Source organism: Nothobranchius furzeri, chromosome 6 (genome assembly GCF_043380555.1).
Source record: "Nothobranchius furzeri strain GRZ-AD chromosome 6, NfurGRZ-RIMD1, whole genome shotgun sequence".
Taxonomy (NCBI): domain Eukaryota; kingdom Metazoa; phylum Chordata; class Actinopteri; order Cyprinodontiformes; family Nothobranchiidae; genus Nothobranchius; species Nothobranchius furzeri.
Window position 1 is genome coordinate 75,721,861 of NC_091746.1, and position 15,261 is coordinate 75,737,121.

The 15,261-nt window shown below is 44.7% G+C and overlaps 1 protein-coding gene across 1 annotated transcript in view; it reads left to right on the forward strand.

The window, feature by feature from the left end:
• LOC107375142 (huntingtin-interacting protein 1-related protein) overlaps window positions 1–14,739 on the forward strand; it is a 37,864-nt gene extending 23,125 nt beyond the window's left edge. The window contains exons 26-34 of the mRNA XM_015943512.3: window positions 5,984–6,042; window positions 6,122–6,152; window positions 6,230–6,292; window positions 6,563–6,663; window positions 6,840–6,945; window positions 8,063–8,186; window positions 10,048–10,109; window positions 12,830–13,525; window positions 13,604–14,739. Coding sequence (XP_015798998.3) covers window positions 5,984–6,042; window positions 6,122–6,152; window positions 6,230–6,292; window positions 6,563–6,663; window positions 6,840–6,945; window positions 8,063–8,186; window positions 10,048–10,109; window positions 12,830–13,525; window positions 13,604–13,639 — 1,278 coding nt within the window. The 3' untranslated portion in view covers window positions 13,640–14,739. The remainder of the gene's footprint in view (window positions 1–5,983; window positions 6,043–6,121; window positions 6,153–6,229; window positions 6,293–6,562; window positions 6,664–6,839; window positions 6,946–8,062; window positions 8,187–10,047; window positions 10,110–12,829; window positions 13,526–13,603) is intronic.
• Window positions 14,740–15,261: the final 522 nt, after the last annotated feature.

Consider the following 15,261-nt stretch of genomic DNA (forward strand, 5'->3'; position numbering starts at 1 on the left):
GGACAGCAGGATTAATGGATGGAAGGATGGATGAACAGATGGACAGATGGGGGATTAATGGATGGATGGGTGGATAGATGGATGGATGAAAATATGAACGGATGGGGGATTAACGGATGGATGGAAGGATGGATGAATGGATGGGGGATTAACAGATAGATGGATGAACAGATGGATAGATGGATGGATGAACAGAAGGACGTATGGGGACTAATGGATGGATGGAGGGATTAACAGATGGGTGGATGGACAGATGGATGAACAGATGGATGGATGGATGAACAGAAGGACGTATGGGCGACTAATGGATGGATGGATGGATGGATGAACAGATGGATTGATGGAGGGATTAACGGATGGGTGGATGGACGGATGGATGAACAGATGGATGAACAGATGGATGGATGGATGAACAGAAGGACGTATGAGCGACTAATGGATGGATGGATGGATGAACAGAAGGACGTATGGGGGACTAATGGATGGATGGATGAACAGATGGATGGATGGAGGGATTAACGGATGGGTGGATGGACGGATGGATGGATGGGGGATTAACAGATAGATGGATGAACAGATGGATAGATGGATGGATGAACAGAAGGACGTATGGGGGACTAATGGATAGATGGATGAATTGATGGATGGATAGAGGGATTAACAGATGGGTGGATGGATGGATGGATGAACAGATGGATGGCTGGAGGGATTAACGGATGGGTGGATGGATGGATGGATGGATGGATGAACAGATGGATGGATGGATGGATGAACAGAAGGACGTATGGGCGACTAATGGATGGATAAACAGATGGATGGATGAACAGAAGGACGTATGGGGGACTAATGGATGGATGGATGAACAGATGGATGGATGGAGGGATTAACAGATGGGTGTATGGACAGATGGATGAACAGATGGATGGATGGTTGGATGAACAGAAGGACGTATGGGGGACTAATGGATGGATGGATGAACAGATGGATGGCTGGAGGGATTAACGGATGGGTGGATGGACGGATGAATGAACAGATGGATGGATGGATGGATGGATGGATGGATGAACAGAAGGACGTATGGGCGACTAATGGATGGATAAACAGATGGATGGATGAACAGAAGGACGTATGGGGGACTAATGGATGGATGGATAAACAGATAGATGGATGGAGGGATTAACAGATGGGTGTATGGACAGATGGATGGATGGGGGACTAATGGATGGATGGATGAACAGATGGATGGATGGAGGGATTAACGGATGGGTGGATGGACAGATGGATGAACAGATGGATGGATGGATGGATGAACAGAAGGACGTATGGGCGACTAATGGATGGATAAACAGATGGATGGATGAACAGAAGGACGTATTGGGGACTAATGGATGGATGGATGAACAGATGGATGGATGGAGGGATTAACGGATGGGTGGATGGACAGATGGATGAACAGATGGATGGATGGATGGATGAACAGAAGGACGTATGGAGGACTAATGGATGGATGAACAGAAGTACGTATGGGGGACTAATGGATGGATGAACAGTTGGATGGATGAACAGAAGGACGTATGGGGGACTAATGGATGGATGAACAGAAGGACGTATGGGGGACTAATGAATGGATGAACAGATGGATGGATGAACAGAAGGATGTATGGGGGACTAATGGATGGATGGATGAACAGATGGATGGATGGATGGAGGGATTAACGGATGGGTGTATGGACAGATGGATGGATGGTTGAATGAACAGAAGGACGTATGGGGGACTAATGGATGGATGAACAGATGGATGGATGGATAGATGAACAGATGGACATATGGGGGACTAATGGATGGATGGATGAACAGATGGATGGATGGAGGGATTAACGGATGGGTGGATGGATGGATGGATGGATGAACAGATGGATGGATGAACAGAAGGATGGATGGGGGACTAATGGATGAGTGGGTGGGTAGGTGGGTGGATGAACAGATGGATGAATGGATAGATGAACAGAAGGACGGATGGGGGACTAACGGATGGATGGATGAACAGATGAATGGATGGGGGATTAACAGATTAATGGATGAACAGAAGGATGGATGGGGGATTAACGGACAGATGGATGGATGAACAGAAGGACGGATGGGGGACTAACGGATGGATGGATGAACAGATGAATGGATGGGGGATTAACAGATTAATGGATGAACAGATGAATGGATGGGGGATTAACGGACAGATGGATGGATGAACAGAAGGACGGATGGGGGTCTAACGGATGGATGGATGAACAGATGAATGGATGGGGGATTAACGTATTAATGGATGAACAGAAGGACGGATGGGGGACTAATGGATGGATGGATGAACAGAAGGATGGATGGGGGACTAATGGATGGATGGATAGATGGATAAATGGATAGATGAACAGATGGACAGATGGATGGGGGTTAATGAATGGATGAATAGGTGGATGGATGTGGGGTCAATGAATGGATGGATAGACAGATGGATGAATAGGTGGATGGATGAACAGATGGATGGAATGATGGATGAATTGATGGATGAACAGGTGGATGGACTGATGGATGAATGGATGGATGGATGAACAGGTGGATGGACTGATGGATGAATGGATGGATGAACAGATGGACAGATGGATGGGGGTTAATGAATGGATGAATAGGTGGATGGATGTGGGGTCAATGAATGGATGGATAGACAGATGGATGAATAGGTGGATGGATGAACAGATGGATGGAATGATGGATGAATTGATGGATGAACAGGTGGATGGACTGATGGATGAATGGATGGATGGATGAACAGGTGGATGGACTGATGGATGAATGGATGGATGAACAGATGGACAGATGGATGGGGGTTAATGAATGGATGAATAGGTGGATGGATGTGGGGTCAATGAATGGATGGATGAACAGGTGGATGAATAGGTGGATGGATGAACAGATGGATGGACTGATGGATGAATGGATGGATGAACAGGTGGATGGACTTATGGATGAATGGATGGATGAACAGATGGATGGATGGATGAACAGGTGGATGGACTGATGGATGAATGGACTGATGGATGAATGGATGGATGAACAGGTGGATGGACTGATGGATGAATGGACTGATGGATGAATGGATGGATGAACAGGTGGATGGACTGATGGATGAATGGACTGATGGATGAATGGATGGATGAACAGGTGGATGGATGAACAGAAGGATGGATGGGGGACTAATGGATGAGTGGGTGGGTAGGTGGGTGGATGAACAGATGGATGAATGGATAGATGAACAGAAGGACGGATGGGGGACTAACGGATGGATGGATGAACAGATGAATGGATGGGGGATTAACAGATTAATGGATGAACAGAAGGATGGATGGGGGATTAACGGACAGATGGATGGATGAACAGAAGGACGGATGGGGGACTAACGGATGGATGGATGAACAGATGAATGGATGGGGGATTAACAGATTAATGGATGAACAGATGAATGGATGGGGGATTAACGGACAGATGGATGGATGAACAGAAGGACGGATGGGGTCTAACGGATGGATGGATGAACAGATGAATGGATGGGGGATTAACGTATTAATGGATGAACAGAAGGACGGATGGGGGACTAATGGATGGATGGATGAACAGAAGGATGGATGGGGGACTAATGGATGGATGGATAGATGGATAAATGGATAGATGAACAGATGGACAGATGGATGGGGGTTAATGAATGGATGAATAGGTGGATGGATGTGGGGTCAATGAATGGATGGATAGACAGATGGATGAATAGGTGGATGGATGAACAGATGGATGGAATGATGGATGAATTGATGGATGAACAGGTGGATGGACTGATGGATGAATGGATGGATGGATGAACAGGTGGATGGACTGATGGATGAATGGATGGATGAACAGATGGACAGATGGATGGGGGTTAATGAATGGATGAATAGGTGGATGGATGTGGGGTCAATGAATGGATGGATAGACAGATGGATGAATAGGTGGATGGATGAACAGATGGATGGAATGATGGATGAATTGATGGATGAACAGGTGGATGGACTGATGGATGAATGGATGGATGGATGAACAGGTGGATGGACTGATGGATGAATGGATGGATGAACAGATGGACAGATGGATGGGGGTTAATGAATGGATGAATAGGTGGATGGATGTGGGGTCAATGAATGGATGGATGAACAGGTGGATGAATAGGTGGATGGATGAACAGATGGATGGACTGATGGATGAATGGATGGATGAACAGGTGGATGGACTTATGGATGAATGGATGGATGAACAGATGGATGGATGGATGAACAGGTGGATGGACTGATGGATGAATGGACTGATGGATGAATGGATGGATGAACAGGTGGATGGACTGATGGATGAATGGACTGATGGATGAATGGATGGATGAACAGGTGGATGGACTGATGGATGAATGGACTGATGGATGAATGGATGGATGAACAGGTGGATGGATGAACAGAAGGATGGATGGGGGACTAATGGATGAGTGGGTGGGTAGGTGGGTGGATGAACAGATGGATGAATGGATAGATGAACAGAAGGACGGATGGGGGACTAACGGATGGATGGATGAACAGATGAATGGATGGGGGATTAACAGATTAATGGATGAACAGAAGGATGGATGGGGGATTAACGGACAGATGGATGGATGAACAGAAGGACGGATGGGGGACTAACGGATTGATGGATGAACAGATGAATGGATGGGGGATTAACAGATTAATGGATGAACAGATGAATGGATGGGGGATTAACGGACAGATGGATGGATGAACAGAAGGACGGATGGGGTCTAACGGATGGATGGATGAACAGATGAATGGATGGGGGATTAACATATTAATGGATGAACAGAAGGACGGATGGGGGACTAATGGATGGATGGATGAACAGAAGGATGGATGGGGGACTAATGGATGGATGGATAGATGGATAAATGGATAGATGAACAGATGGACAGATGGATGGGGGTTAATGAATGGATGAATAGGTGGATGGATGTGGGGTCAATGAATGGATGGATAGACAGATGGATGAATAGGTGGATGGATGAACAGATGGATGGAATGATGGATGAATTGATGGATGAACAGGTGGATGGACTGATGGATGAATGGATGGATGGATGAACAGGTGGATGGACTGATGGATGAATGGATGGATGAACAGATGGACAGATGGATGGGGGTTAATGAATGGATGAATAGGTGGATGGATGTGGGGTCAATGAATGGATGGATAGACAGATGGATGAATAGGTGGATGGATGAACAGATGGATGGAATGATGGATGAATTGATGGATGAACAGGTGGATGGACTGATGGATGAATGGATGGATGGATGAACAGGTGGATGGACTGATGGATGAATGGATGGATGAACAGATGGACAGATGGATGGGGGTTAATGAATGGATGAATAGGTGGATGGATGTGGGGTCAATGAATGGATGGATGAACAGGTGGATGAATAGGTGGATGGATGAACAGATGGATGGACTGATGGATGAATGGATGGATGAACAGGTGGATGGACTTATGGATGAATGGATGGATGAACAGATGGATGGATGGATGAACAGGTGGATGGACTGATGGATGAATGGACTGATGGATGAATGGATGGATGAACAGGTGGATGGACTGATGGATGAATGGACTGATGGATGAATGGATGGATGAACAGGTGGATGGACTGATGGATGAATGGACTGATGGATGAATGGATGGATGAACAGGTGGATGGACTGATGGATGAATGGATGGATGGATGAACAGATGGATGGACTGATGGATGAATGGATGGACTAACTGACTGGATCTCCATGACAACCACATTAGCACCTGACCACAGATAAAAACAACACATGGAGACCTGATGAAAAATCCGTTCCATGTTTTGTTTCCCAGGAGATTCTCACCCAGACGAGAAGAGACACCTCTGGTCTGAAGCTAGAGGTCAACCAGAGGTCAGACTAACTGTTTTCCCTCATCTTCCTGTTTGACTTGATGCTGTCGGTTCTGACTCTTCCTCTCGTTTTGTCGCAGTATCCTGGGATCCTGCTCAGACCTGATGAAGGTAAAACATCCTGCGAATACAACAGTGTTTGACCCACTTTTACCCATAATCCATTGCATTGTTTTCCTTGTCTGCAGGCTGTTCATATGCTGGTGACAGCTGCTACCGATCTACAGAAAGACATTGTGGAAGGGGGCAGGGTGAGTTTCTGGAACCGACATTTTCACAAGTGTTAAGATTTTCTTTCATGTTTTAATTTTTTTAAGCAAAAAAAAAATCTTCAAGACTCGTGTCCTTCCTGTCGAATTAAAGAAGTTGCCCAAAATGTTTTTGTTTTCTTAAATGGAATACTTGAGTTTTAATATATTGAAATGAAAGGATTTTACCACCAGTTCTGTTTACATGCAACACTGGTGTGTTGATGCTTGAATATCAAATATCCAGCTGCTGACATCTTATTTTTCATGCAGGGAGCAGCATCTGTCACAGAGTTTTATGCCAAAAACTCTCGTTGGACTGAAGGCCTCATCTCCGCCTCCAAAGCTGTGGGCTGGGGTGCAACCCAGCTGCTGTAAGTATCAACACATGCATGAAGGACTTATGCACGACATCATTATCTAAAACCATTCATTTAATGTTAAAAGCCTTTAACTAACCTGGGAGTTCCTGACCAAGTCAAGAAGCAGCACAAAATACCAGTCACAGCAGAAAGCTGCGTCTGACTGCTTTTGGCACTTTTGCTTTCAGAGACTCGGCTGACAGAGTTGTGACTGAGAAGGGTTCCTACGAGGAGCTCATCGCCTGTTCAAACGAGATCGCTGCAAGCACCGCTCAGCTCGTCGCTGCCTCCAAGGTACGAACAAGCGTAACGGACCAAAACCGCTCAGTGAAGTGTTAGCGTCAGCGTTATCGGGGAACGGAGTCCTTCGCTAGTCGTGCGTTTTCAATTGTTGAACAAAATTATAAACACTTTAGTTTCCATGTAGGCTTCTGTGTGGTTTCTCTTGAGTCAGGATGTTCCACCCAACGATCGTTTTTCTTGATAACAATTTGGATTTTTTTAAGAGTTATCTGCTGAATTATCTGGTACTTTATTATTTTCTTTACAGCACAGACTAGGGGAATAGCTGCCATTAGGACTTTAAAGGTGTGGTTGGCTGAAAAAATAAGAAATTAAGTTATTATTTCTGATTATAATGGGTTACTCTGAGTTTTTCATGCAGCCTGAACATGAAAATAGTCTCCTACACCCATCTCCTGCATTAGCTTCTGGTAGAAAATAGACGGTGAAACTCTAGGATTAGGAAATCCTCACATATCTATGTCACACTGTGAATTTGCATTCACGGCCTCACCCATCTTGGCTTGCCCACAGCAGGAAGGCTTATTTTTTCTATTTTTTTATTTTTTGCAGCGAGGAGAGACAGCAGAGAGTGGCTTGGTGAAAGTGACTTTACAGCAAGGCTGAGCGCGTTCCGTTAGCCAATCAGAAGCGAGGTGTTTGCATATCATTAATAATAATGAGCAATCCTGCTGTTTTTAGCCGACCTCTGCTCCAGCAAACTTCTGCATCTCAGAACAGGAACATCAAAGCTGATTTTTTAATTACTTATAAGAATTACTCTAGAAAACACTGCAAATGTATTGAATAAACGAGTAAACCACACCTTTAAAGTTATTAAAAATCAATGCATGCTCTCTGTTTCTACACTATCAGCTCCGGCAGAGCCTGACTCGTGTTCTGTCCTCTACGCAGCGTAGTGTCAGCCTCCTGAGTAACTGCTTTGTTACATGCTTAGTCACTGGGGATAAAAGCGTTATGCACGTTAAAACAGCTAAACCTTGAAACCTGGATAAATACAGCCACATCTGTAAAAACCTTTAGAAGCATCGCTATCGGGGCACGTTTTACTCAGAGGAGTCACTTTAATAAAATAAATAACAATAATAGTTCATGGCTGTCTCTTTAGGTGAAAGCCGACCGCAGCAGTAAGAAGCTGTGCACGGTCCAGCAGGCGTCACGACACGTGAACGACATGGCCGCTGTGGTCGTCACCTCCACCAAACACGGGCAGCAGCAGATCTCTGATCAAGGTAGAAGGTGCAGCTCTTGGAGAATCCAAGGGATGATGCTTCAGTTTCAGGAACAGAACGATGAATTCATAAAATACAGGGAGTGCAGAATTATTAGGCAAATGAGTGTTTTGTCCACATCATCCTCTTCATGCATGTTGTCTTACTCCAAGCTGTATAGGCTCGAAAGCCTACTACCAGTTAAGCATATTAGGTGATGTGCATCTCTGTAATGAGAAGGGGTGTGGTCTAATGACATCAACACCCTATATCAGGTGTGCAGAATTATTAGGCAACTTCCTTTCCTTTGGCAAAATGGGTCAAAAGAAGGACTTGACAGGCTCAGAAAGGTCAAAGATAGTGAGATATCTTGCAGAGGGATGCAGCAGTCTTAAAATTGCAAAGCTTCTGAAGCGTGATCATCGAACAATCAAGCGTTTCATTCAAAATAGTCAACAGGGTCGCAAGAAGCGTGTGGACAAACCAAGGCGCAAAATAACTGCCCATGAAGTGAGAAAAGTCAAGCGTGCAGCTGCCAAGATGCCACTTGCCACCAGTTTGGCCATATTTCAGAGCTGCAACATCACTGGAGTGCCCAAAAGCACAAGGTGTGCAATACTCAGAGACATGGCCAAGGTAAGAAAGGCTGAAAGACGACCACCACTGAACCAGACACACAAGCTGAAACGTCAAGACTGGGCCAAGAAATATCTCAAGACTGATTTTTCTAAGGTTTTATGGACGGATGAAATGAGAGTGAGTCTTGATGGGCCAGATGGATGGGCCCGTGGCTGGACTGGTAAAGGGCAGAGAGCTCCAGTCCGACTCAGACACCAGCAAGGTGGAGGTGGAGTACTGGTTTGGGCTGGTATCATCAAAGATGAGCTTGTGGGGCCTTTTCGGGTTGAGGATGGAGTCGAGCTCAACTCCCAGTCCTACTGCCAGTTTCTGGAAGACACCTTCTTCAAGCAGTGGTACAGAAAGAAGTCTGCATCCTTCAAGAAAAACATGATGTTCATGCAGGACAATGCTCCATCACACGCGTCCAAGTACTCCACAGCGTGGCTGGCAAGAAAGGGTATAAAAGAAGGAAAACTAATGACATGGCCTCCTTGTTCACCTGATCTGAACCCCATTGAGAACCTGTGGTCCATCATCAAATGTGAGATTTACAAGGAGGGAAAACAGTACACCTCTCTGAACCGTGTCTGGGAGGCTGTGGTTGCTGCTGCACGCAATGTTGATGGTGAACAGATCAAAACACTGACAGAATCCATGGATGGCAGGCTTTTGAGTGTCCTTGCAAAGAAAGGTGGCTATATTGGTCGCTGATTTGTTTTTGTATTGTTTTTGAATGTCAGAAATGTATATTTGTGAATGTGGAGATGTTATATTGGTTTCACTGGTAAAAATAAATAATTGAAATGGGTATATATTTGTTTTTTGTTAAGCTGCCTAATAATTATGCACAGTAATAGTCACCTGCACACACAGATATCCCCCTAAAATAGCTAAAACTAAAAACTACTTCCAAAAACATTCAGCTTTGATATTAATGAGTTTTGTGGGTTCATTGAGGACATGGTTGTTGTTCAATAATAAAATTATTCCTCAAAAATACAACTTGCCTAATAATTCTGCACTCCCTGTAAAACAAATCTATATTCTTTTCTTGTCCAACAGCTTTTTAGATGCTGCGGCTGGAATTTCATCCAGTAAAAATAAAGTCAACACAAATATTTGTGGGACATAAAAAAAAAGAGTTAAAAAGCTTTTAGAGCTAATCACATAAGGATGGCTGCAGTTTTTTTTACTGTAAACTAATTAAAAATAGCCATTATTGCTGCTTTAACTTCCTGTCTCGGTGTTATTCTACATGCAGGTGTCATGGACTTCTCTGGCATGTCGCTGATTAAGCTGAAAAAAGAGGAAATGGAGGCTCAGGTGAGACTTGAGTTAACTGCAAGATAAAAGTCTAACTTTCTTTGTTGCTGTCAGCTTAAAGCCGAGGATGTGGAAATCACAACAGCTGCTTTAGAACTGGTGGAATAAAAGGCTCCCAGTTAAAGCAGTCCTAGCGAAAAATCCTTGGAAACACCAGACAAATGATTTAAAATGGCAAAAAAATTCTTTAAACTGTCAAATTAACTGTCGTAGTTGTAACAGGGGTATTGTAAAGGTGTGGAACACTGAAATACCATTTTTGTAATGAATGTTTCTGGTTATAATGGGTCACTGGGTTTTTCATGCAGGCTGTACATGAAAATAGTCTCCTACAGCTATCTCCTGCAGTAGCTTCTGATAGAAAATAGACGGTGAAACTCTAGGATTAGAAAAACCTGACAGATCTACGTCACACTGTCCCTTGGACTGACCTGTATTGGCTCACAACGAGGAAGACTGTCGTTGTTTTAGCGTCCAGAATCAGCAGGGAACATTTCAGCTAGCAGAAGCTAACCATTAGCATTAGCAACTCTACCACACAGCAGAAGCCGTGGAGATAAAAATCTGTCGCAGAGCAAACAGAGTCAATGGTTGAGTCGTGTTGCCGTCGTCGTCGTCTTCCTCCGCTTATCCGGGTCCGGGTCGCGGGGGCAGCATCCCAACTAGGGAGCTCCAGACCATCCTCTCCCCGGCCACCTCTACCAGCTCCTCCGGCAGGACTCCAAGGTGTTCCCGGACCAGATTGGAGATGTAACCTCTCCAACGTGTCCTGGATCGACCCGGGGGTCTCCTGCTGGCAGGACATGCCCGAAACACCTCCCCAGGGAGGCGTCCAGGAGGCATCCTGACCAGATGCCCAAACCACCTCAACTGGCTCCTTTCGATACGGAGGAGCAGCGGTTCTACTCCGAGTCCCTCCCGAATGTCCGAGCTCCTCACCCTATCTCTAAGGCTGAGCCCGGCCATCCTACGGAGGAAACTCATTTCGGCCGCTGTATCCGTGATCTCGTTCTTTCGGTCATTACCCAAAGCTCATGACCATAGGTGAAGATTGGGACGTAGATCGACCGGTAAATCGAGAGCCTGGCTTTCTGGCTCAGCTCCCTCTTCACCACGACAGATCGGCTCAGCGTCCGCATCACTGCAGACGCCGAACCAATCCGCCTGTCGATCTCCCGATCCCTCCTACCCTCACTCGTGAACAAGACCCCGAGATACTTAAACTCCTCCACCTTAGGTAGGACCTCTCCCCCAACCCGAAGTTGGCAAGCCACCCTTTTCCGGTCGAGAACCATGGTCTCAGATTTGGAGGTGCTGATCCTCATCCCAGCCGCTTCACACTCGGCTGCGAATCTACCCAGCAAGAGCTGAAGGTCAGAGCTGGATGAAGCTAGGAGGACCACATCATCCGCAAAAAGCAGAGACGAGATTCGTGTTGCTGTTAGCCAGTCCTTCCAAACATCAGGAAAAAAGACTCCAGATCCTGCCGTGTTTAGCCCTCCTCTGGTATCGCAGACTTGTCCATGCTGAGCCGAGCGTTTATGTCCTGAGTATAGCCTGAATGCAAGGCATTCGTTCCTACTAGAGACCACTGCAAGTGAACCACACGTTTAATGGAAAGACGGTTAAGCTGGTTAAACTAGCAGACAATCAAGTTTAGCTAGTTTCTAATGGACAAGTAATGGACACCATTATCTTAATTAATACATAATTACAGAATAAAGGAAGCAATGAAAACTTTGAAACAGCTGAAAGTTTGGATAAAAGGCTAAATATAAGAAGTGATTATAATAACTGGCTATTAGTCTAATGAGCTTTGAAAGAAAAGCGTCTGGACTTCTTTGAGTTGCTTGAAGAGCCACCTCCACGAGACAGGACTCAGCAGTCCATTTGCATCTAAAGGACAAAGGTCACTCTTTCGAGGATGCCAACGTTCACATTTTGGACAGAGAGGACGGATGGTTTGAAAGAGGAGTAAAGGAAGCCATTTATGTCCACTGTGAGCAACCATTTTTGAACAGAGGCGGTGGTTTACGACACCAACTGTCTACCATCTATAATCCAGTTTTGAGATCCCTTCCCAGATGCCTCAACGCCCACGCATATCCTGGGCCATCTGACCTCAGGAATTCACATGATAGGGTGGGGCCAGGCTTCACAATGAGCTCACCCGAAACTCTGGCTGAATAGGACCCACACCCACCCTCAATGTGTTTATGTAGAAGATCATCAGGGGGTCGTTTGTTCCCTCTTCGGGGGAAAACTCCCACTGGGTTTAAATCTGGGACTCTCCACCATTTGACCTCAGAACTGAAGAAGCCTCTCAGATGAGAGGTGAAACGTCTTCAAGCAACTCAAAGAAGTCCAGACGCTTTTCTTTCAAAGCTCATTAGACTACAATGACCTGGATGACTGAGAACCTTCACAGACAACTGGCTATTAGTAACCTTATGGATAAAGCATTAGATCTTTGATCTTACTACTAATACTAATGTCGATCATAATAATAATGTTTTGATATATTTAGTGATTTATTTTTATACAAGGTTATACAAGTTTTATACAACCATCTGAGGTGTTTTTTTTAAGTGAAGAAAAATTTGGTTTTGTTTACATGTAGGGGGCGGGGCTTAGCACTTGGGCTGGATCCAGCCAATGGAAGGCTCTTGTTTTGCTTTTGGCTTTAACTTCCACCTTAACTTCTGGTCTGTGCTTGTCAGGTGAAGGTCCTGCAGCTCGAGAGCCAGCTGGAGCAGGAGCGAGTCCGCCTGGGGGAGCTGAGGAAGAGGCACTACAACCTCGGAGTCAACGGGGCCACCACCGACAAATCTGGAGACAATGATGGCTTTCCTCCACCGCCATCACCTACCCTGTTCAACTCCACCCCAACACCTCAGTCTTTTTCACATCCACAGCCATTCATGGGCTCTCAGGGCCCTCCAAAGACCACACCAGCTCAGACACAGTTCTTCTCACTCTCTCAGTCTTACACACCCACAAATACTTATACACCAGCAAATACTTACACACCACCAAATACTTATACACCAGCAAATACTTACACACCAGCAAATACTTACACACCAGCAAATACTTACACACCAGCAAATACTTATACACCAGCAAATACTTACACACCAGCAAATACGTACACACCCACAAGTACTTATACGCCATCTCAAACCTACACACCCTCCCAGCCCTACGTCCCGCCTCAGTCCTTCATCCCGTCTCACCCTTACACCTCGATGCCTCCTCAGAGTTACTCCCAACCCTCGGGGGTCTCATCCAGCCACTCTGAGCCTAAGCCACCGCCTCAGTCCCAGTCGTCCCAGCAGGGCCACACTGAGTCCAGCAAACACGTGTTCAAAAAACCAAACATCTTCACCAAATCTGGAAACTTGCTGAAACACGCGGTGAGTGTTGTATTTATTCACCCAATGAGAGGACGATGTGAGCAGGTTCGGTAAATACGCTTCCATTTTTCATCACAGTTCAAACGAGGTGAAACTGGAACTGGAGAGTCCTGACCTGACAGACGAGAGGAGGATCTGACTCGATGAATCACCAACATGGTTCAAAAGTGTTGCTGTTAACTTAAAGTTTAGTTTTGTAGAATTTGACAGGATTTTAAAGCAATATTAATCAGATGTTGTTATCTGTTGTAATCATACCAATGCTTGTATCATCTAGTTGATTCATGAACAATCATGAAATTGTCCATTTTGTTTATTTCATTTTTAATCTTCTTATTAACTTTACATAAAACGTTTATTCATCTATTCATGTATTTTAATCATGAGCCCTTTTATGCAACCCTGAGCTACATATTCCTACTTACCCATACACCAGGTATGTCCAAAGGGTGGCCCGGGGGACATTTGTGGCCCTCAGGGCGATTTTGTGCGGCCCCCAAATTTCTAGAATGGTGGAATTTGTATCTCCAGCTCTTTCAACTTTTTAAGATTTTATATTCAATTTTTTGTTCACTTGAGACCTTTTCTGAGATGTGCAAATAAAAAAATCACTATAAAATCATTTTGAATTTTCTAAATAAAAATCACATTTCTGTAGTTATGCTGCTATAGGCTTAGACTGCTGGAGGACACACTGACCACTTTACACACTCTACTACTTTCTTCTACAATCTGCTCTTTAACTGTATTATTTCCTGCTATTTCAGCTGTTAACTTTATTTTCTCTCTAAGTGTTTTCCTCCCCAGAAGAATCTACAACGATGTTCTGCTGAGCTGTGGTGGCCTCATGGAGGGGGCCATCGACTAGCACACTGCTGCTAACCACTTAAACATTCTACCTCTCCTGATAATAACTTTATGCTTTCCTTGACGTTGGATGTGTTACTACTAGTTTATCCGTTTAATTATAGATCCACTAGGATAAATACAATAAAGTTTATCTTTCACCAAATAGAATATTTACTAAGACATCACAATATAACTATAGACACATTACTTTGTCGTGTGTGTGTGTGTGTGTGTGTGTGTGTGTGTGTGTGTGTGTGTGTGTGTGTGTGTGTGTGTGTGTGTGTGTGTGTGTGTGTGTGTGTGTGTGTGTGTGTGTGTGTGTGTCTGTGTGTGTGCCTGCTCTGTCTTCTCGATCCCCAGTGAGTCGTGGAGGATGGCTGCTTATACTGAGCCAGGATTCTCTGGAGGTTTCTTCCTGTTAAAAGTGAGTTTTCCTCTCCACTTTCGCTGCATGCTTGCTCAGTATGAGGATTGCTGTTAAGACTGACACTAGTCAGTGACCATGCAATTTGCTGGGTTCCTCTTATAGGAAACTTTTTTATTGACATTTAACTTGACGGTTTTGGCCGTCGACAGACTTGTTTAGTGATGGATACATCCGTCATAACATGGTCAACAACATGTAAACATCATCAGATCTCCACCGAGTTTTTCAGAATTCTTAGCTTTGGGTGTTAATGTGTTTATTCTGGACTGATTTCATGTTTAGCAACTAGAGGACATAGTAGCTGATGTTATGAATATTATATCAAGCCTCTTATTTATTTCTGCTGCGTGACCAATCGGCTAGTTGAGTCTTTTTGGTTCTGTAATATATTCTGCCTTCGACCTCATCCACCTGTTATTTCAGACATGCGCAGTAGACACTGCAATCTCACCACCATTCA